Source organism: Chamaea fasciata, unplaced genomic scaffold (genome assembly GCF_029207755.1).
Source record: "Chamaea fasciata isolate MVZ Bird 193981 ecotype frontalis unplaced genomic scaffold, bChaFas1.0.hap1 SCAF_2, whole genome shotgun sequence".
Classification (NCBI taxonomy): Eukaryota; Metazoa; Chordata; class Aves; order Passeriformes; family Sylviidae; genus Chamaea; species Chamaea fasciata.
In genome coordinates this window covers 114,743,976-114,765,220 of record NW_027094087.1, presented here as the reverse complement: position 1 = coordinate 114,765,220, position 21,245 = coordinate 114,743,976, and the positions used below count along the sequence as shown (strand labels likewise).

At 46.5% G+C, this 21,245-nt stretch overlaps 1 protein-coding gene across 4 annotated transcripts in view; it reads left to right on the top strand.

The window, feature by feature from the left end:
• Window positions 1–20,454, top strand: part of SIM2 (SIM bHLH transcription factor 2) — a 56,881-nt gene extending 36,427 nt beyond the window's left edge. For all 4 annotated transcript variants that reach the window (XM_066177176.1, XM_066177175.1, XM_066177174.1 and 1 more), the window contains 5 exons: window positions 2,544–2,650; window positions 9,197–9,344; window positions 10,430–10,598; window positions 11,358–11,778; window positions 19,747–20,454. In XM_066177176.1, coding sequence (XP_066033273.1) covers window positions 2,544–2,650; window positions 9,197–9,344; window positions 10,430–10,598; window positions 11,358–11,778; window positions 19,747–20,444 — 1,543 coding nt within the window. In that variant the 3' untranslated portion in view covers window positions 20,445–20,454. The remainder of the gene's footprint in view (window positions 1–2,543; window positions 2,651–9,196; window positions 9,345–10,429; window positions 10,599–11,357; window positions 11,779–19,746) is intronic.
• Window positions 20,455–21,245: the final 791 nt, after the last annotated feature.

The following is a 21,245-nucleotide window of genomic DNA, read 5'->3' as shown; positions in this document are numbered from 1 at the left end:
TTGGCTATTCCACATGAAAGCAGGACCTTCTTAAACAAAATTTTGGGAAAAACAGCTGAGGGAGGAGACCCCTGCCTCCACTTCAGCTGATGGAGCTCAGATGAGCACAGAAGCAGAACTGGAATTCGTTTCTCTGCGTTTGGAGCAGGTACCGTGTAGGACACAATACTTGGTCCAGTGCAGTCCAGGAGACCTTGAAGGGAAAATCCCAAATACACAAAGTCTTGACAAGATGATCATTCTTCAGAAATCCTTTCCCCTTTTCCCTGGCGGGCTGGATTGGCAGGGAATATCTTCATATAGTGAATGTGTGAGGAAAACCTCTGTATCCAAGAGAGTGGAGGTCAACCGTGCAAGAGGAGCCTTTTCTCCGTGCACAACCCAGGAGACAGTGGCTCCATCAGCTGCTGGGACACAAAGAACTCCTTGTTTCTGGAGCCCTTCCTCGTTTTTTTGGCACGCGTCGCTTCGCGCCGCGGCTACAAAGGAGCACGAGGGGTTCAGCAAACACGTCCTTGCATGCGGGGAAAAAAGGAAATGATGTGCCTGGGAGGAACTGCCTGCAGACAGAAGTGTCTTCAAAGGCCACAGAACAAGCAGAGGTGTTGACAGGAGCAGGGATGGACCCAGAGCTGTTGCAGAGCTGTGTTTACCAAGGAGCAGATGGGTGTCATCCCCACACGGGACAAGCAGGGGAACTCAGCTTCACCAGAGCCTTTGGCTCTCCCAGCTGAGCAAACCAAACTGTATTTGCTCAGCACAGAGGCGTATTAAAGTTAGGAAAAACTGGTTTCCATAGGCTTGGTTCTGGTTTCCATAGAAGGGGATGGATCTTGAGATGTAACAATCACAGCAGACAGAGTGAAAGCCATGGGAAGGAGCAGCTCAAAAATCCCTTTCTAGACACCCTGACACGACAGAAACCACACAGGAGTTCATTCACTGATGTCACAGGAGGGAGAAGACAGTCCTTCCCTCCAAAGTGAGCTGCTCATTCTGATTTTTGTGATGCATTCATTAAGAAGACTTTGAAGACCTCAAGAGACCAGAACTGATCACTGGGGTGAGCTCTGCTTCCTTCTGCGTGTCCTGTCACCTGCCCAGCACAACCTGCAGCACCCAGGCTAGCCGAGGGATTGAGTTGATGTTAAGGAAGTAAAACAGCTGAGTTTATTTCCAGAGACAAGCTTTCCCAAAATTTGAGTGTCCTGGGAACTGTCAGTGATGGGAGGTTTTGTCACCAGCCTCCAAGTGAGACTGCGCCCAACCCTGGCTTGTGTTTGGATGAGCTGTGTCTGCCCTCACCAAAGGGGCAGGATGGAGCTGCCACCCTGGTTTTCAGTGCGCCGGAGTCAGAAGGAGAACTGAAACCTGAGCAGGATCTTGCAGCAGTGCTTTGTGATCCTGATGGGCTTCAGGGAGGATCTGGGACGAGCACACACTGCAGAGGAGAAGCACAAGCATCTGTTCAAAGGCATTTTGATGTTGTTGTCCTTCAGAAGAATCCAAGCAGAATACTCTCAGTCTCTGTGGGGTCCACTGGGGTGGTTAGAGTCAGGGTATGAGGACAGGAGATGCACGATAGCCGCAAAATTTTTTAAAAAATCAAAATGTTACGTTATCTGCAATCCCACGATGACAGATATTGCTTGGGACGCAAGATCCTCAGCAGGGACAATTTTACTATCACCTGCTAAGGGACTGGGTCACTTGTTAATGTGGGCACTCCTTACTGTTCTGCCTTTTTCAGGCAAACAAAAGCCCCCCAACAGCCCCACAGTTTGGCTGAGTGGCACATTGTACTTTAAGAACTATTTTTTCCTCAACTAAATAAAAAAAAGTCCGTTTGAAACATGAAGTTTGACCCTTCAGGTCTGACCCAATGCAAGCCTGACCTCTGCATTTGATTCTTTAACATCTGCAGAGATGCTGCTGTTTTGAATTCCTTCCATTCTTCCACTTCTGGGATTTTTTTTTTATTTTTCCCCTTTGGAAGTCTTGCCTCAGCTTTCCTTTCCTCACCCTGTGGTCTTCACACCTCCTTGTCTTTCCACGTTCTCAGCTGGAATAAGCTCCTGCTTTTTTTCTCCTGTTAGGCACCAGCCTGGATTTATTCCCAGGCCATGATCACATGTGGCCCAACACACCTTCTACACTCGTAGCTTTGCAAAAGCAAATGAAAAAGTGTCAGCAGCCCACAAGAGAGGTTTTATTGTTTCATGAGCAGCTCCTCGAGTGGAGCTTTGTGCAAAAGGATCCTGCATGGCAGAGGCAAAAGCCCAAGGTGGAAATCAGTAAAAGAGCTCTTTTTCCTGCCTGCCTGTACCAGGGAAAAGCTGCACCTTGCTTTGGCTGGGAGAAAAGGGTTTCTTTTCTTGTAAAGGTGAGGTTTCTCTTTCCAAAACTAACATTTCGCCCCGCAGCTTGCAGGCACTGATTTGTTGGCACAATCAAATGTTGGGTTAATGAAACCGAATATTCCTAGCGATTTTGTTTATTGCAGATTTGGTTTTTGGTTTGTTTTTTTTTTTTTCCTTTCCCAGGGTCACGGAATTAACTGGATATGAACCCCAGGATTTGATAGAAAAAACCCTTTACCACCACGTCCACGGCTGTGACGTTTTCCACCTGCGATACGCTCACCACCTGTGTAAGTACCTGGGCTGGAGGCTCTGGAGGGACCTGGAGCTGCTGGAGAGAGCCCAGAGGAGGCTCCAGGATGAGCAGAGGGATGGAGCAGCTCTGCTGGGAGGAAAGGCTGGCACAGCTGGGATTGTTCAGCCTGGACAGGAGAAGCTTTGGGCTGAGCTCAGGGTGGCCTTGCAGGGCCTGAAGGAGCCCCAGGAAACCTGGAGAGAGACAATTCCCAAGGCATGGAGGGACAGGGCACAGGGAATGGCCTCAAACTGAAAAATTACAGGTTTAGAGCAGATATTAGGAAAAATTTCCTCCCTGGCAGGGTGGGGAGGTTCTAGAATAGGATTCCCAGATTTGCTGTGGCTGCCCCTGGATCCCTGGCAGTGCCCAAGGCCAGGTTGGACACTGGGGCTTGGAGCAGCCTGGGACGGTGGGAGCTGTCCCTGCCATGGCAGGGGTGGCACTGGATGATCTTTAAGGTCCCTTCCAACCCAAACCATCCTGGGATTCTCTGAAATGCGTTGAGTACAGTGAGTTTTGCAGACAACAATCACCATGCTGGAAAGCAGAAAAAGTCCTTTCCAAATCTTGGCTGGAGAGAGATTTTTCAAAAGTTCTTGGCTATCACTTAAGGAAACCATTGACTGTGTAAATAAGCTGCATACTCAATATGTGGGCTTCTGAAAAGAAAAAACCAACACCCAAACCAACTTATCAGGCCGGTTTTGTCTTTGTATTTAGAGGATCCCAGCTATTTGAATATTTGGAATTGATTCTGGATGATGATTTCTTGAAGGAAAAGAAAACCAAAAGAGCAAGTAAATGAGAGGGGAAAATGTGAACTTCACTAGCCTCTGCTGTTAAAACAAAAACTGTGCAGCAGCCCTGCATTCCTCTGAAATATGTTAGTAATAATCATCCTGTGCTTGAAGGGAATGCAATCCCAAAAACTCCTTGGAGGGACATTCATTAGTAGCATGTGGATGAGGTTCGGAGAATGGATTGTCAGGGAAAAAAAAAAATGACACATTTAATAATTTCCCATCTTCTAACAGAGTCACTAATCATATCTTCAAACATCTGGATCTGGGAAGGAGTTCATTCAGTAGCACATTAATTTGAAAAGCAAATTGAGGCAATGGCTGAACTCTGGATTTGGCTCCATTTGCTGCAACCCATACGAGGCAAAGATCACATCCAAAAACCAATGGCAGGGAATTTTTTTTTTTTCCAGATTGCTCCTGTAGGCTGGAAGCAGCCAGAGTCAAATCCTTCTTTTAGGCTTCCTTCTCCTCTTGCTGTGTGCTTCTCATGAGGCTCTGGAATATCAAGGAGGTTGTAGCTGTGTTTGGCAAGCCCAAGCTAAAATTCCAAGGGCTGAATTCCACCGGTGGCAGGGTGTGCTACACCTGGGAAAGCAAAAGCTGATCTTTACTGCGAGTTCAGATTTACCAAAACATTATTGAACACTCTGGGCCGCTGAGAACTGGGAAAAAAAGGGGTTTTTTTGACCAGAGCACATGGAATATCCTGTCAGGGACAACCTTTCTGTAGTGGTGACATGTGGATGTGACTGTTGGCCTGACCAAAATAAACTCAGTATTTCCACCAGGCTGTTTGAAATACCTTCATCAAGCAGCAGGGAGATGATGCCTCCACAGCCACAATCACCTCTGGAAAACAGTTTTTCCACTTTAGAGCAGCAGGATGGATAATTCTGTGGCTGCCAGTTTGATCCATGTACGACTGGAGGTTTAAAATGAAGAGACAAATCATGTTCACTGAATTACCCACCACATCCTTCCACGAGGGGGAAAAAAAACCAAAACCTCTCAGCCAAATAGGATACCAAGAGCAGTTCTGTAGATTGGAGATAATTTACTGTAAACTTTTAAAACCAGAAGAAAAACGCGAGCCATGCAGAGGAATTTATGAAAGCAGATAAATCCCGAGAAGCACAAAATAGTGAGTAATGCTTGGGCAGCAGTGGGAAGAGTGCAGGGTCATGGTTGGAATACCAAGTAAAGGGAATTATTAAACCAGATGTAAAGTGCACAAAGCCCCTCTGGGGAGCACTGTGAGAGCTCCCCCAGCATCCATCAGCAAATGTCTCAGGAACACGAGCAGTGAAAGGTTGGCGGGTTTGTTGTACCATTCTGTAAAGCAATCTGCTGATGAAGTGTCACCTGATGCAGAAATCCAAAGAGAAACATCTTACACCTAATAAGGGTATTAAGGGATGGAAAAAAAAAAAAAAAAAAAAGAGCAACCCTAAACTAGGATAACCATTTGCCTTTTTTAAGAGGAAAAAAAAAAAATATCCCAAACTGATGACCTGAAGCGGCTGAACTCAGAGTGAGGCAGCACAGAGAATAAAACAAAGGAAACAGTGAGGGGAACAAGTCAGGAGGGAAAGAACAAGAACATCAAGCTAGGAGGGAAAAGTGGATGTGAATATTTGCCTAAGGTGTGCTGGCAGCAAAGAGAGTTTCCTGCTTGAAACATTTGATTGGCCTCCAGCTCCAGGAAAACACTTGTGGCATTTGAAGCACTGTTATTTATTTCTAGAGCCCCTTTCATGCACACCGTGTTTGCCCTGAAGTGTGGCCGCACAAATAAAGGGGCCCTGCCCCAGGATCCTGCGTTCTCAAATGCAGAGTCCCAGTACAGACAAAATATCTTCGTGCCCTCAGAGAAATCCCTTCGTCTGGACCATTGTGAGGGGTACTTTGGGCATCCCACGTGTTGCAGCATCCCTGCTCTTCCCACAGGAACTTGAACAGGGTTCAGGACTCTGTGCCCAGCTGGTGGCCCCACAAAACCCTTCTCCTGCTCCCTGGAAGTCACCCGATGTATTTATGGGGTTATTTTATAGAAATAAAATAGATTTCCACCGTCTCTGGTGTGGGGTCTGCCTCAGCTTTGCCAGCACTCAAAGCTTCTGGCAGAGCAGCACCAGATTTTAAGAGGTCAAAAGAAAAAGGAACAGAGTCTGCTGGGCACTGTGCCCTGCCCAGGGGCTGGGCCCATGACATGCCAGGGCAGCTAAAACAGGATCTGCTGCCAGTGTGCAACCAAGAAATCCATTTTTTTGGAGTGGTGTCCTTCAGCGCAGGCTGGGAACTCCCGGCCACACGCCTGGTGGAGCCTTTTAAACCAGCCCTGCCTGACAGCCCAGAGCCTTTTCCAGCTTCCAGCAAAACCAGGAGCGAGCCACAACCCTGGAACACCCAGGGACACAGGGCACAGCCAAGGGCCAGGGGCTGAAGCCACGGAATCCTCCCCTTGGGCTGCAGCTGAGGCCACCAAGGAGTCTGAGCCTGCACACATTGTCTGCGTGGTGGATTTGCCTCCCTCCCATTCCTGAGGTTTCCTTTTCGGCATCAAACAGAGCCCAGAGCCAGATGGAAGCTGACCTCACTCACTGTCTCAGTTACTGTCCCTTAGCCAAGGTCAGACTTTCCCCAGATTGCTAAAAAAGCAGGAGGCACGGAGTCCTCCCCCATCCCCAGAGAAACACCGGTTAATCCAGATAATTAAGAAGGAAAGCTGAACACTGCAGCCCTCGGTGGTTTTCACATCTTTTCAAACACTGTCTTAACAGCAGGGTTAAACAGGGATTTAAAAAAAAAAAATCAGTGAGGGAGGAGGAAAGCCAAAACTAGTCCCAAAGCACAGGGAAGAAGTTTGTTATAGTTAGTGATCCATGACAGCATTAATTTCTCTCTCGGAAGACTGAAGTGGAGCAAAGCATTTGGAACTCAAGGAAAACGTGCTCATTAAACCAGCACAAAGACCTAGTTCTGAAAAGCCCAGACCGCATTGCAGAAATTACCTGTTACGTGGCCTGTGCTAGAATGTAAAGATCATTTTCCTGGAACGGGACCATTTGGATTTTAGAGTGAATCACCGAATCGTAAAATCACAGAAAGGGTGGTCACAAGAATCACAGCGCCGTGGTTTGGGTTGGAAGGGATCTTGAAGATCATCTCTTTCCAACTCCCTGCCATGCCAGGGACATCTTCCACTATCCCAGGTTGCTCCAAGCCTGGTCTTGGACACTTCCAGGGATGGGGCAGCACAACTATAGAGCACCATCCACAATTACAGAACACTAAGAAATAGTAAAATTGTGACATAGCGACAATTATTAATATTTTCGGAACAGAATCTTTGAGTGGCCACTCCAGGACTCTCAACTTGCAGTGATAAGTTGCACTTTATATTTTCTCAGTGTGTTTCCATACTTACACGCACACACTCCTCATCATGTTTTTAACTGTATGTGCATCTGCACAGCCTCATCCTGGAAGGAATTCCATGTAGAAGTGTGGGAGTGGAAGGGACGGCAGCAAGAATGAGGCAAAAAGCTGATTTCTAGGAGAGATTTGAAACCCCAAACAGCGACGTGGAGGGTGGGGGTTTTGATTGTCCTGCAGGATCGTGGAATCACAGAGTGTCCTGAACTGTGAGGGACCCACAGGGATCATCGAGTTCAGCTCCTGGTCCTGCACAGGCAACCCAAATTCCCAGCCTGGGCATCCCCGGCAGCGCTGTCCAAAGGCTCCTGGAGCTCTGGCAGCCTCGGGGCCGTGCCCATTCCCTGGGGAGCCTGGGCAGTGCCCGGCACCCTCTGGGGGAAGAGCCTTTCCCCAAAATCCACCCTCAATCCCTCCTGGAACAGCTCCAGCCGCTCCCTGGGTGCTGTCCCTGTGCCAGGAGCAGAGATCAGAGCTGCAGACGGTTTTTTTGTTGCCTTCTGAACACACGGGCACCTCGCCCTAAAATGGGAGAATTGGCACTTCCAGAAAGACCCGTCAATTTTGTAAGAGCCTGATTTTCTTTGGGAGATAAGCTGGATTTGAAGGGAAGTTTAAATGTGTCGGGATGTGCAGTGGATAGGAGGGGAAGCAGCCCAGAGAGGTGGCCCACATGCTCCAGATTTTGGGGAGACCCCACTGAGTCTTCCAGTATTACAAGGAAATGGATGAGAAGGAGGGAGAGGGACTTTTTATGTGGGCAAAAAAGTGACAGGAAAATGGGAATGGTTTTAAACTGACAGAGAGCAAATTTAGATTCAATTTCTTGGTCATATTTATATAAAGGAATTGCCTTTTTATTTTATTCTATATATATTATATTATATATTATAAAAATATTTTTTATATATTATAATATATTTTTGTTATTATTCCCTGCCATTGCCCACTTTTTCTGAACACAATTTGTGCAGCAAGCTCAGTCCATGACTCCCTAATTTCCAATCAATAACTGCACAGGAGAGTAAGAAGATGGAGTTTCCCAGAGGAATGATCCAAGGCCACACAAGAGAAGAACCAGCTTCAAAGGCTGGGCATTCTCTTCTAGTGAATCCTGAGATAAAGGCCTGGCACTGAACCAGAAATATTTGTGGCTGGATTAAATATTTAGAGATGCTGCACAACTCCTGTTACAGCCCAACCTCCTGCCAAAACATCCTTGTTCACAGAGGATCCAAAATAGCTCAGGGAGGATTACATGGCTGGTGAATTTACCAGATATCTGATTCCCCTCTCTGTCCTTTGTTTGGGTGCTTCACAACCAAAGAGTTTTTTTTTAATTTTACGCTTTTAAATCAACCTTCATGATTACAGAGGAAAAAAAAAAAAAACATCATGGAATAAAATACATTGCAAAACAGATGATAATCTGTCAAGATATGAGAGAAGAGCTTCCAAATGATCTGGAAAAAAATCTCAGGATCACAGAATCCTCAGGGTTGGAAGAGACCTTCAGGATCATTCAGTCCTCACCCCAAACCCTGTCCCCAAGGGCCACCTCCAGACTCCTCCTGAACACTCCCACACACAGTGACTCCAAACCTCCCTGGGCAGCTCATCCCAAGGCCTGAGCACTGTGCCAGGGAAATTTCCTTGCCCCATCTCCACCCTGAGCCTCCCCTGGTGCAATTGGAGGCCATTTCCTCTCCTCCTTTCAAAAGAATTGTGTCCAGTTCAGAATCCTTTTGCTGCCTTGAGCTTTTCTTTTGCAGATAGAAATTTTAAAAAATTGTTGGTAAAGAATGCGACCACAGCTGACCCAGAGAAGAATGAAGACAAAACTTTGGAGTCTTCAAATGTTATATAAATACTAATGTGGTGTTATGAATCTACAGAAAGGGGCAGGGTAGATAATTTTGCAGGGAGTTATTTAAAGTTTCTTGGGAGGAAGAGGAAGGAGGGTATGAGGACATAGGTTGGACTCAGTAATCTCAAAGGTCTTTTCCAGCCTCATTAATGGTGGAGTCACCATCCCTGGGTGTGTTTAAGGAAAGACTGGAGGTGGCACTGGTTTAGTTGGGGTGTTGGGGCATGGGTTGGACTCAATGATATTAAAGGTCTCTTCCAACCCAGTGATTCTGTGATTGTGAGAATTCTGTGAATTCTGTGAATTCTGCAATTCCGCGAGGGAAAAAAAACTGCTCAGCTTGCAAATAAACCTCTCCAGGAAGTGGTCATGAGTCCAAAAAAATGTGGAATTTATTTTTTTTTTAAATTTCTCTTTTTCCCTGTGTCCACAGTGCTGGTGAAAGGCCAAGTGACCACCAAGTACTACAGGCTGCTGTCCAAGCAGGGAGGCTGGGTGTGGGTGCAGAGCTACGCCACCATCGTGCACAACAGCCGTTCGTCACGGCCTCACTGCATAGTGAGTGTCAATTATGTCCTTACGTAAGTCCAAATACTTTGTACCATTACCTGTTATCGCTGATTGAGTCGTTAATGATTGAATCTGCCAAGTTTTCGTTGCTGGTGTCTCCCAGGTGTCGTCCCGTGCCCGTGTGGTTGCAGCTTTCTCTGTTCGTGTGATCCCTTTAGCTGAGAGAAAATAGTTTTATGTTAATCATCATCTTTATTATATAAATCTTCATCTTGTCCAGGGAGAAGGGCAATGGAGTTGGGGAAGGGTCTGGAAAACATCTCATGAGGGAGCTGGAAGGGCTGAGCCTGGAGAAAAGGAAGCTCAGGGGGGACCTGGTGGCTCTGCACAAGTCCCTGCCAGGAGGGGCAGTCAGGGGGGGTCGGGCTCTGCTGCCATGTCCCAAGGGAAAGGAGGAGAGGAAAGGGCCTTAATTTTGTCAGGACAGGTTCAGACTGGAGATTAGAAGGGTTTTTTTTCCTCCCTGGGATGAGCTGCCCAGGGAAGTTTGGAGTCGCTGTCTGTAGGAATGTTCAGGAGGAGTCTGGAGGTGGCCCTCGGGGACAGGGTTTGGGGTGATGTTGGTGCTGCTGGAGTGAGGGTGGGACTGGATGAGCTGGAAGATCTCTTCCAAAGTTGAGTCCCCTGTGATTTTTTTGATCAAAACCAAAACCTCGCGGCTTGTGTGGTTTAGTGACAAGCACACGCTGCCAACAGGGGAGGAATGTTGCTCCTTTTCCTTCCCTCAGGGCGGATGGTGAGAACCAGGGCAGAGACCAATCCCTGACCTAGCAGGAGACAGACTGATTGATCTCTGGCTTTCCATGATTCCAAACCACAGGGAGCCAGGGATGGCTGAGGGAAGATGATACAGCTCAGGCTCAGAGAGAGGGGACACTTCATCCAAACGTGGTTATGTGATTCCCAGTGGAATTTTTTGACAGGCTTGTGTGGGAATGAGGTCACCCCATAAGATCCTCTGCCTCCTGACATCCCCAGACTCAGTGAAAATCTTGCCAGAGTGAAAATTCAAGCCTTGTGAACGCCAGCATGTATTTTTACAGGAGTTGGTTTGGATTTTTCTGTGCTTTTCATTTACTGGGCTGTTCTTTTGCAGAGATATTGAGTACAAGGAGCTTCAGTTGTCACTGGACCAGGTTACCATTTCCAAGTCACAGTTTTCATGCAGAAACTCAGTACCTACCTCGCAGGAAACAAGGAAAATAGTAAAACCCAAAAGTAATAAAATGAAGGCAAAACTCAGAACAACACCTTACCCACCACAGGTAAAATTTCCAGCAATATTTGCTGACCAATTGTTCTCACAGAGTGCTTGGGACAGTGTGGAGATAACCCAGGACTGAATTTACTATAAAACAAACTATAGGATTGTCTACTCCAGAAAATCCCTCATAAAGCAGGATAAAATCCTTTTTCCTTTGGGGTGGAAAGTATAGGTAGCACAAACAAGCTCTGGTAAATGACGTAAAACTTTTGGGATATGGAGTGTGTGAAGCACTTGAACCACGACGTCCTTTCTTGGCAAAAAGAAGAAAATCCTGTACTTGGAATTGTCCCGGGGAATATTTGTGCTGGTGCAGATTGTGTGTCATTTACTGTTGGGGGGTTCTTGATGTCAGGGGGAATTTCTTCCTGGGAAGGGTGGCCAGGTTTTGGACAGAGCTGCCCAGGGAGGTTTGGAGTGCCCATCCCTGGAGGTGTCACCTGGAGGTGGCACTCAGTGCTCTGGGCTGGGGACAAGGTGGGGATGGGTCACAGCTGGGACTCCCTGGGCTGGGAGGGCTTTCCCAACCTTAATCCTGGGCTTCTGTAAAACTGAACTGCCAAAATTACCAAACCAAAGCAGGAATTTTGTTCCCATGTGAAGGCAAAGTTGTCAAGAGAGGAACTTGAACACCGCTCAGTCCATCCCTTGAGCCAGCGAGGCCCAGCTCCGGGTGCCTGTCTGCCCTGTCCTGCACTTTCCTATAAAACTTTCCTCCTTTAACTCTCTTCCCCTGCTCTTTTCCCCCTCTTTCCCCCAGCAATACAGCTCGTTCCAAGCAGACAAACTGGAATGCAGCCAGGTGGGAAGCTGGCGCTCCAGCCCCGCCGCCAGCGCCGCCGCCGCCGCCGCCCTTCAGGAACAGAACTTCCATTCAGAGAGCAGCAGCGAGCTCCTCTACGCCCCTTCCTACAGCCTGCCCTTCTCCTACCACTATGGACACTTCCCTGTGGATTCCCACGTCTTCGGCGGCAAGAAGCAAATGCTGCCGGGGAAATTCGGGCAGGCCCAAGGCGCGCCCTGCGAGGTGGCGCGGTTCTTCCTGGGCGCGCTGCAGACCAACGGCGAGTGCCAGTGGCACTACGCCAACCCCCTGGTGCCCAGCGGCCAGTCACCCTCCAAAAACCTCCCCGAGCAGCCGGTGAACATCATCAGGCACAACCTGGCACAGGGTTATGAAGGTGGGTGTTGCCCTGAGCCAAGAGAAAACGCTGGGCCGCGCGGTGGCCGGGAAGGATTTGCGTCGGCGGTTTGAAAGCCGGTGGGAACGGGGTGATCTTTAAGCTCCTTTCCAACCCAAACCATTCCGTGACCCATTTGATGATTCTGACGAGTCCTCTCAGGTGATTTTGATGCCTTGGAGTGGCTGCCTAGAGTAGAGGTTAGACAAGATTAAGAGAATGAGAGTGGGGATTTATGAGAGGCCTTCCACAGATACACCTGGGGCACTCAGAATCCTCCGAGGCTACACCCAACATGGACAATGGTCACGAGTTTTTCGGACAATTCAAAGTTTGGTCCATTTACATGTCAGGGGTTAATCCTCCAGTTACAGCAGCAGATAATAAAGTCACATCCCCCCAGTTTGTTCCCCCCAATTCACTGTTGTTCACACTTTCCAAGGCCTGAGGCTGTCGGGTGCCCTTGGATTTCAGGCCTAGAGAGGCCTTTTCAGGCCTTTTGTCTGACCAAAATGTGAAGACAGTAATTAACACTTTGTAAGGAGTTTAGAGTTATGCCCAGGAAGGTTTGGAGTCACTGTCTCTGGAATTATTCAGGAGGAGCCCGGATGTGGCCCTTGGGGACAGGGTTTGAGGTGATGCTGGTGCAGGATTTGAACTTTATAAAAGCTGTAATCCTAAGGCATCAGTTTAGGAAACACAGAAAATCACAGGTAGTGAAGTTGTATTACGGTATTATAATCAATAATCAATCGTTATCTTTCTGGTATTCCCATCTTCCTTCTTCCCATTCCCATCAGCACTGGATTGGGAATATTATCAAAGCTTCAGTTGACAAAATGCACTCACCAGAATCACTTTTAGAGCAGCACAGTGATCCCTCCTTCTTCAACACTGGCACAGTTTACCCTCATGTTTTGCACTCTCAGAGTTATTTAAGTGGAATTTCTCAGGTAAGTCACGGCTGAAGCCAGATTGAAACTTCACCTCCACAGTAATTTTTGACAATTTTAACACAGAAATCAAAATAAACACCATCTGTTCCCAGAAAAAGCGAAGGCTGTCCTTTCTCAGCACAAAACCACTCTGAATGTCTTTACCTTACAGAGTAATAATTCTGCTTTGCTTGACAATAATTCTGAATTTGAAAATGTCTCCCACCACCTGCATGATTTCACTGTGCAGATGGCCGGGGATAGAAATTCTTTGAAAAAAGGCATTGACTTCTCTGAGGTGGAAACCTGTAAGAAATGACCTGGAAAAATTATAGACCAACCCAATGTAAAGATGCTCAAAATACCCTCTAATCCCAGATTCACAGAATAATTCGGGTTGGAAGTGAATTTTGGGGATCACCTTGTCCAACTCATTTATTTCCCCTGCGTTCAGCCAGAACAGGGCTCATTGCAGTGGTTTTGGCAGAGATTTTCTCTCTCATTTTACACACTCCTGATCTCCCAGCTGCCCCAACTCAAAAACGAAACCGAATCATGTTGTGACGGGCAAAGAACAATGTTGATCAGCTAAAGCAACAAAAATATCTGGACAAACCAGACTCTGGCAATTCAGGCTATTTTGGGATGGTGTCAAGTATCTTTAACTCAATTAACAGCATTAATTACTCCCCTGACCCAGCTTCCCCTTCAAGTCAAACAGGACTCTGAATTTAACTGCTCTCATGAATGAACCTTGCAAATTCTGCTGAGATTTCAGGTTGCTGCTGTTTTTAGCAAGAGGAAAAAACAAATCCTTGATTGGCCTGGATTTCCCCCCCCCCCCTTCTCTGCTTTACTTTCAGTAACTGTGAGAATTACACCAAAACCTGCCACAAAAATAGGCAAAAAATATAAACCCCCACCAGATCCGAGTTTATTTGTCCTAATTAAATATAGGAGCTGTTTTGTGATTTAAGGCGTATCTGAAAGCGTCAGGGAACATCAGCAAGTGCAAAATTCAGATCAGCTGCTACAGAACTCCCAGGGAAGCCTTCATAAAACTCTTGGGTACCAGAATCAAGAATTGATTCACTTATGGGTGTAGATATCCAAGACCCAAAGGGAATATAAAGATATTAAAACACAAAGGTATTCAAAGCTGAGCTTGCTGCATCAGAGAGAAGATGGAATCAGCCATCAAATGCTCTTCCCACAGAGGAACAAATAATTCCTGCCTGGGGTTTTGTCCTTCACAGGATGGTTTGACCTCACCCATGCAGGACCTCACCTCACTGCCAGCAGCATTTTATTTCGCTTTTCTGTGGTTAAGGTTGAAAATGAGCAAGAGTGAAGCTCTTCTCACAGCCTAGAGCAGGTTAAACCCTTTCCCTCAGCTGGTGCTCCTCTAATTTGCTGCTTCCTTTGGTTGCTCCTGTGGGGGAAAAGGAGGCGTTTTAGACCAAAAATAGGAAATGGTTTTGTCCTTTCTAAAGATGCTGGGCGGGGGGGGGGGGGCTGGGGGAAAGGAAAAAAGAAAAAACAAACAAAAGCCAAAACAAAACAAAAACCCAAGCCCCCCCAAAACAAACAAAAAACCCAACCCCCCCCCAAAACCCACCCCAAAAACCCCCAAAAAACTGAACCAAACAAAAAAACCCAACAAAAACTAACTCCCCCCCCAAAAAAAAACCCACCCAACCAAAAAACCCCACAATCTCCCCTGAAAAACCTTCATCTTTTAGGGAGAAGGATAAAGACTGAAGTAAATCCGGCCTACCCCCAGTAAATCTGCAGGAATAGGGTAAAAACCCCTCCAAATTCCATTAAAAAAACCTGCAAGGAATTTTTCAATCTCATCCCACATCACCGTTTCCTCGTCAGGAGGAAAATGAAGCTGCAAAACCAGCGGTTCTTATTTCTGGTTCTGCTGCTCCTGAAGGTTTTGCTGCTTGAGTCGGGAGATTTGGGCTCTCTTTTGAGCATTCTGTGCGTTTCAACTGATATTTAATCTGGATATTTATCGGGGATTTGATAAAAATTGGCTTGCCACACTTAATTCTCGGGAAAAGCACTTGGAGTTGCATTATTTAGGAGGAAAAAAATATGGTCAAACTCAAGCCTGGTCAGAGATCATGACAAAAGGGGAAAGGAAAACCAGAGCTTCCCCTATAGCCAGGATTTCCGTCCAGTTCTTGCAGCCTTGTTTCCTCCTTGTTGGAATCTTAGAAACTTAAAATTTGGGGTTTTAGCCTATAGTAATGCATATGAGTCAAGATGGAAGATTTGGGCTGTTGGGGTGTTGTCTTTGGGGTTTTTTTTCTCCTTTGCTTTCTTTTTCCTTCTTCTTCACGGGTTTGGGTGGTTTTCTCTAACTGGGTGTAAAACGTCCGCATTGCGGGCCTTTAGTGGTCATTATTGAGTCAAAAGTATACATGATACTAAAAAAAATACAAAAAGGCCTTTACACCTCCTCAAGCAGGGTCAGCGCCGTTGCACTTTTTGCCAAATTCCGAACTTTTTTGGAACCTTTTTTTTCACATCTGACCTCCCCCGAGGTTGTCCAGGGCTTTTTCTTTTCTTTTCTTTTCTTTTCTTTTCTTTTCTTTTCTTTTCTTTTCTTTTCTTTTCTTTTCTTTTCTTTTCTTTTCTTTTCTTTTCTTTTCTTTTCTTTTCTTTTCTTTTCTTTTCTTTTCTTTTCTTTTCTTTTCTTTTCTTTTCTTTTCTTTTCTTTTCTTTTCTTTTCTTTTCTTTTCTTTTCTTTTCTTTTTTTTTTTTTTTTCTTTTTTCCAGTGGCTCTCTGGAGAGCTGACAGCCAGGGAGCTTCAAAGCAGGGGAGGATCTGCTTAGCATCATCATCTTCCATCCAAAGGCAAAGCCAAAATCTGACATCTGGCAGCCGGCTTGGATTGCGAGGGCGATTCCACATCACACCCACGGCAGCGTCTGCCAAGAGCGCCCTGGGCCAAAAGGCTTTTTTCTTTTTTTGCTTTTTTTTTTGGTCCATGGAAAAACGGCTCCTTTTGGAGAGATCAGAGATTGGAGGATGATGGTGCCAAGCCGTCAAAGCTCCGAGCAAGCACGTAGCAGATACAACTGCCTGCAAATCAGATGTTTCTGCTGCAGGATCTGGTTTTGAAGCTTCTTCCACTTCTTCCCAGCTGGCCCGGTCATCAAAAAAAAAATCATTTCAGTGAAGGCAACTGTATTCTTAGTCAGAAATTTGCTTTTTAGCCTTGAGGTTGCTGCTGTGGGCACCACAGGACACGCTGGACACTCAGTGGTGCTGTTGGTCCTCTCTGAACTCCCTGTGTGCAGCTTTGCGCGAGGAACGCCCAACTCGGGAAATGAGGGAAAAGGACTGAGAAAACCTGTGAAAAAAAACCGTCCCCGGGTTTAGCCAGTGCCTGCTGGAAGGAAGAAAGGACATTTTGCAAAGGGAATTCCCCCGCAGACAAAGAGGCCTGGGAGATCATTTTGTCTCACCTCTGTTTTCAGAGGGACAATAATGGAGAACAGTCAGCCAACGCACTGGGCGATTTGGAATTAGGGTTCAGACCAGGACAAGCTCTGACGGAGATAATCCAAACAAATATTTTTTCATGGGCAGGGGTTGTATTGAGACCTCTTCTATCTTTGCCTTACTTTGTAAAAAGGAGGGAGAGAGAATTATATAGGGGCAGAAAGTGTCAGGACAAGGGAAAATGATTTTAAAGAGCCACAGGGCAGGGGCAGATCAAGATTGGGAAGAAATATTTTGCTCAGAGCCCTGGCACAGGTGAAGCTGTGGCTGCCCCTGGATCCCTGGCAGTGCCCAAGGCCAGGTTGGACGTTGGGGCTTGGAGCAGCCTGGGACAGTGGGAGGTGTCCCTGCCCATGGCAGGGCTGGCACTGGAGGAGCTTTGGGGTCCCTTTCAACCCAAACCTTCTGTGATTTGCAACCTAATGTGGTCACAGAATCACAGAAGGTTTGGGTTGAAGAGGTCCAGGAGGATTGGAGATGACAAAATTAAAGGTGACAAGGCAGAGGCCAGCTGGTGGCTGTGATGCCTCAGCTTCTCCCAAGTTCTCTAAAAACGGAAAAGGACAAAATTTTGTTCCGAGATTCAAGCAGATCCATAAAGTGAAAATATTCCAGACTGCGGGAGGACAAATCCATCCCTTTTGCGGACACCTTAAACCCAGAACACCTGATCATTAAACCACATTATTCATGTGTCAGTAGCTCCCAGCATCCATATTTGTTTCACAATAAAAACACCAAATGTCAAACTCAGAGCACCGAATTACACCACTAAAATTCCCAAGCCATTCTCAAGCACGTGGCTGAACCCACGGTGGATTTGTGATCTGAAAGGGCCATTTTCCCCCAGCTGGTGAGAACTCAGCTCCCCTCAGCTTCTACTTCTTGTGACAAAATGTATACACAGAAACGGGACAGAATAACTTGAAGGGTTCTTGTTTTCAGGAGGGTGAAGAAGAAATTGGAACCAGATTCCTGTTTAAATTCTGGTCTTAATTACGTAGTGCAACTCCCTCTGAAATTAATGGAGGTCTGCATATAAAAGAAATAAAAAGGTCCAACTGAGCAATTTTCTGCTTCCTCTGTTGTCCATGAAGGCTTTGCCAGTCTATTACAGCACAGGGAATATTTAATTATTAATGGGCACGGTTACATCAGCAAGCAGTAGAGGGGAACTCCAAAACTTTAAAGATGTTGAATAAAATGGTTAGAAAAACAGAAACCCCCATTTTTAAAAAGGCACTAAAGTGCCCAGGGCTTCCAGTGAACCTCACACAAAACAAGAGTTTGGGTCTAACTTGAGAAATCTGTTCAGTGTGTCATTTTTCCTTTAACGTAAAACTTTCAAATGGGCCTTGGAGGAGCTGTTTAACTCACAAACTGCTCATAGGAGAGAACAAGGAAAACTATTACTCATATGGTACAGGAGAAAACCGGGGGCCTTTTCTCTCAGGACTTGGAGATAGGAGTGTACAGAAAGGAAAACCTTCATTAGCCGAGCAGAAAATGGTAAAAAAACCTCAAATTGATTCAGGAGTTCAGTTGCCATGCAGAAATTGAGGAGAAAAGTGAGACTGGCCAAGATACTTTAGAGGAAAAGCCTGAATGGACATCCGAGGCTCATACTCTTGAAAAATGGATTATCTGGCTTCTGATTCTCTAAAAAGGCCCCATTTTTTCTCCCCCATTCAATGTTGTAGCCTGAATTTTTATCATTATCTACCTTTATCAGGTGTGAATGTCGTAAAAGCAGAGATCCAGCATTGCTGAAGAGGTGTTGATGTCGCTTTTCAAGAGATGTTTTTATTATCTGATGTCAGCTTTACGAAGAGAAAAAGCAAAAGCCTTTAACGTGACCCACTGTGGGTATCACAAAGAGATTTCGCTAATTAGATAATGACATGTCACCTTCTAGCATCTCATCTAGATATTCAATACACCCCAAATAAATGAATTACAGAATCAACGGGATTTTGTGGAAGGAAAAGACCTTTGAGATCATTAAGTCCCCCCCTTGGAGCTGTCATTGTTCTCCTTGCAAGGCCAAGGGTCCAACGCCCTCCCACAATGACAGGGAGAATAAATTCAGTTTATTTCTGGTTATTATTATATGATTAAAATCATCCCACTATTTTAATCATGGAATCATTGATAGGTGCCAACGATATCCAGCTGTTAGCAAACCCTTTGATAAATCCCTGGAAAGAGCTAACTTAAGGGGAAGGTTTTTTGACTTCAGGTTGTAGTTCCTAAAATTCCTTTGGTTTAACTCCCCTGGTTTAACTATTGATGCCTTGGGAGGCTGACCTGAAACAGAGATTGGACAGAGCTAAGAGAATAAAGTAGAGATTTATTGAAAGGCCTTTAAGGACACACCTTGGGCAGGACAAGAGCCTGGCCAGGGCTGCACCCAAGGTGGACTCTAAATGGTGACCAAACGGATGACTGGTCATGAGATCTTACATTTTTATAAGCTTTGGTCCATTTGCACATTGGGGTTGAATTGTCCAATTCCAGCTGCAGGTGATGCAGTCCCATCCTTCTTGTTTTCTCTCTTCAGCCATCGTCGTTTGTGCTTTTGGGCTGAAAGTTGTCCTTGGTGTGCAGCAGGGAAAGGATTTGTTTTGTGTCCCTGCTTGTCTTGGTTTAGATAGACAGGTATCTGCCGGGGAGGGCTGGAGTCTCCCTTAAAATGTAAGCCCCTCCCCCCCTTTTCCAAATTATCATAAATTTGCAATTAAAAGGCTGTCAGGCAAAGATTTTGGGAATAGGTATAGCAGTTCTTTACTAGGGATATAAAAATACAGATGTTGTGGTACAGAAGAATAAGCAAACAAATAAACAAACAAGAAATCTTAGAAAACTTTGACAGAGTCAGAAATACAGCCGGACAGCCTGTTGGTCAGGGTGCTGGAAGCAGTCCAGAGTAAGCATTTTTGGAGTGGCAGATGTGGTTCTGCTGGGGTAGAGATGGTCCCGTTGAAGAAAAAGGGTCCAGTAATGGTGAGATGTGTCCGGTCTTCCTCCAGGGATCCGGTGGAAAAACCGGATACCTAGTGGGACTGTGGCTCCTTTTTATCTAGGTTAAGATGGTTTGGCTCCTCCTCCCTGTGTGGAGCAGCTTACAATAGTGCAGTGTAATGTGTAATGTCATTGATGAGCTCCTAATGGTCCAGTAGCAGAAGACATTCCCATGGGAGTAGTGAAACAATGAGGAGAGATAAGTAGCCCTCCACCATCTGATAAGTGACACTGACCCATTTGGGCAAAGATAAGCAATTCTGCTCCACCCAGATGGAACAGAATAATACGCTCTTTACAAAACCCAGGACACTGCTGTGTGCAGAGCTGAGTGACGCTGCCTGTGAGCTCAGAGCTGCACCCCTGGGCACCACAGAACCTGAGAATACGAAAGCTGAAACTTAAGGCACCGCCATGACAATTATACCAGCGAGTTGTAATTGCTCCAGAGGCTCGTTGTCAGTAATTAACACCTTCTCTTTTCCCCGCCAGTCCCGCTGCCCAACAGGAGGTACAACCAGGACGCTCTGCCCGAGGCCTTCCCCAGCTGCACGGCGCCCGTGCCCGGCAGGTACAAGGAGGAGCTCTACGACTCCGCCATCCTGAAACACAACAAGACAGAGCCCAGCAGGCTCCAGCCCCACCTCATCAAAGAGGAGAACAAGCTGGCCTTTCACAGAGACCTGCAGGACAAAATGGCCATCAACGAGGGCTCCTTCCCCAACCCCTTGCTGCCCAAATCCGAGTGCTGCCAGGCCAAGGGACAGCTGAGCCACCTGCTGCCCGTGCCCTCGGCCTACGAGCAGGGCAGGAGGATTTGTGTCAAAGAGCCCAAATTTGGGCACCTCGGCCACCAGCCGGGCAGCCTGGAGGAGCTGGAGGGCGGCCAGAGGATGAGCTCCAAGCTGGACCACGAGGCCGAGGCCCTGATGGATGTGAGGCCCTCGGGGCAAGTCCCCTTCGTGCTCCTCAACTACCACCACGTGCTGGCCAAGCATGGCGCTTTCCAAAGCTCCTCCTGCACGGCCGCGGGACACGGGGGAGAGAATTTTCCCTACGGCTCCGAGGAGGTCAACGCCTTCCTTTACAAAAACCAAAGCCCTTCCTCGGCCTCCTCCCCGGAAAGCCACAAGGAATCCGCACTGCCCCATTACATCGGGACCTCCGTCATCATCGCCAACGGCAGGTGACGGCAGCACGGCAAGGGGTTTCGAGTTGGATCGAGAAGCCCCGGACGGAGGATTTGAGAAGAAAAAAAAAATTGAAAAATTTAAAAAAAAAAAAAAAAAAAAAAAAAGCGTGAGGAAACACGGTGAGGTTTACTGAGCAAAGCCGGAGGGGCGAGTGAGGGACAAGGCGGCGAGTCCCAAAGTGGGGCAGGAAAATCCCCCTCCGTCCCCTGCCGTGCTTCGGTGTCCCGGATAAAGCTCTGGTGGCCAGGGAGAAGCCAAGTTCCAGATCTTTATTTTTGTTATTTTCCAGTGTTGCAGCAAAAGGAAACGAGAGGTGTTATATGCAGAGGTTTATATGAAGAACTTTTTTTTTTTTTTCCTTGACCCCCTCCTTAAAATAAACTCAAGATTTTTTTTTTTTTAAATCATTATCATAAAATATGCGTTCTAGTTTAGGGTTTTTTGACAAATTGTGTGAAACCTCGCATCAGCTCTCCACCCAACCCCCCTGACAAATGGACTTCGTTGAGAGAGTGGTGATTTTGAGCAAACACAACACAGCTGTCCGACCCAAACAGGAAAAAAAAAAAAGCTTATTTATTAATTACCAAAAAAGTTTTAAAACTCAATAAATCAACCCCTACACCTGATTTATTTAACACAGATTTCAGTGTTCTGACACTGTTGCCACCACCACCATTTATCTTGACAAGGGACAATATGACAAATTAATAGGTACAAAGACAGGTATTACAGGGTTACAGGTCTTGTCATGGCAAATTGGGACAAATTATGGAGCAGGAACTAATTCCCCACAAA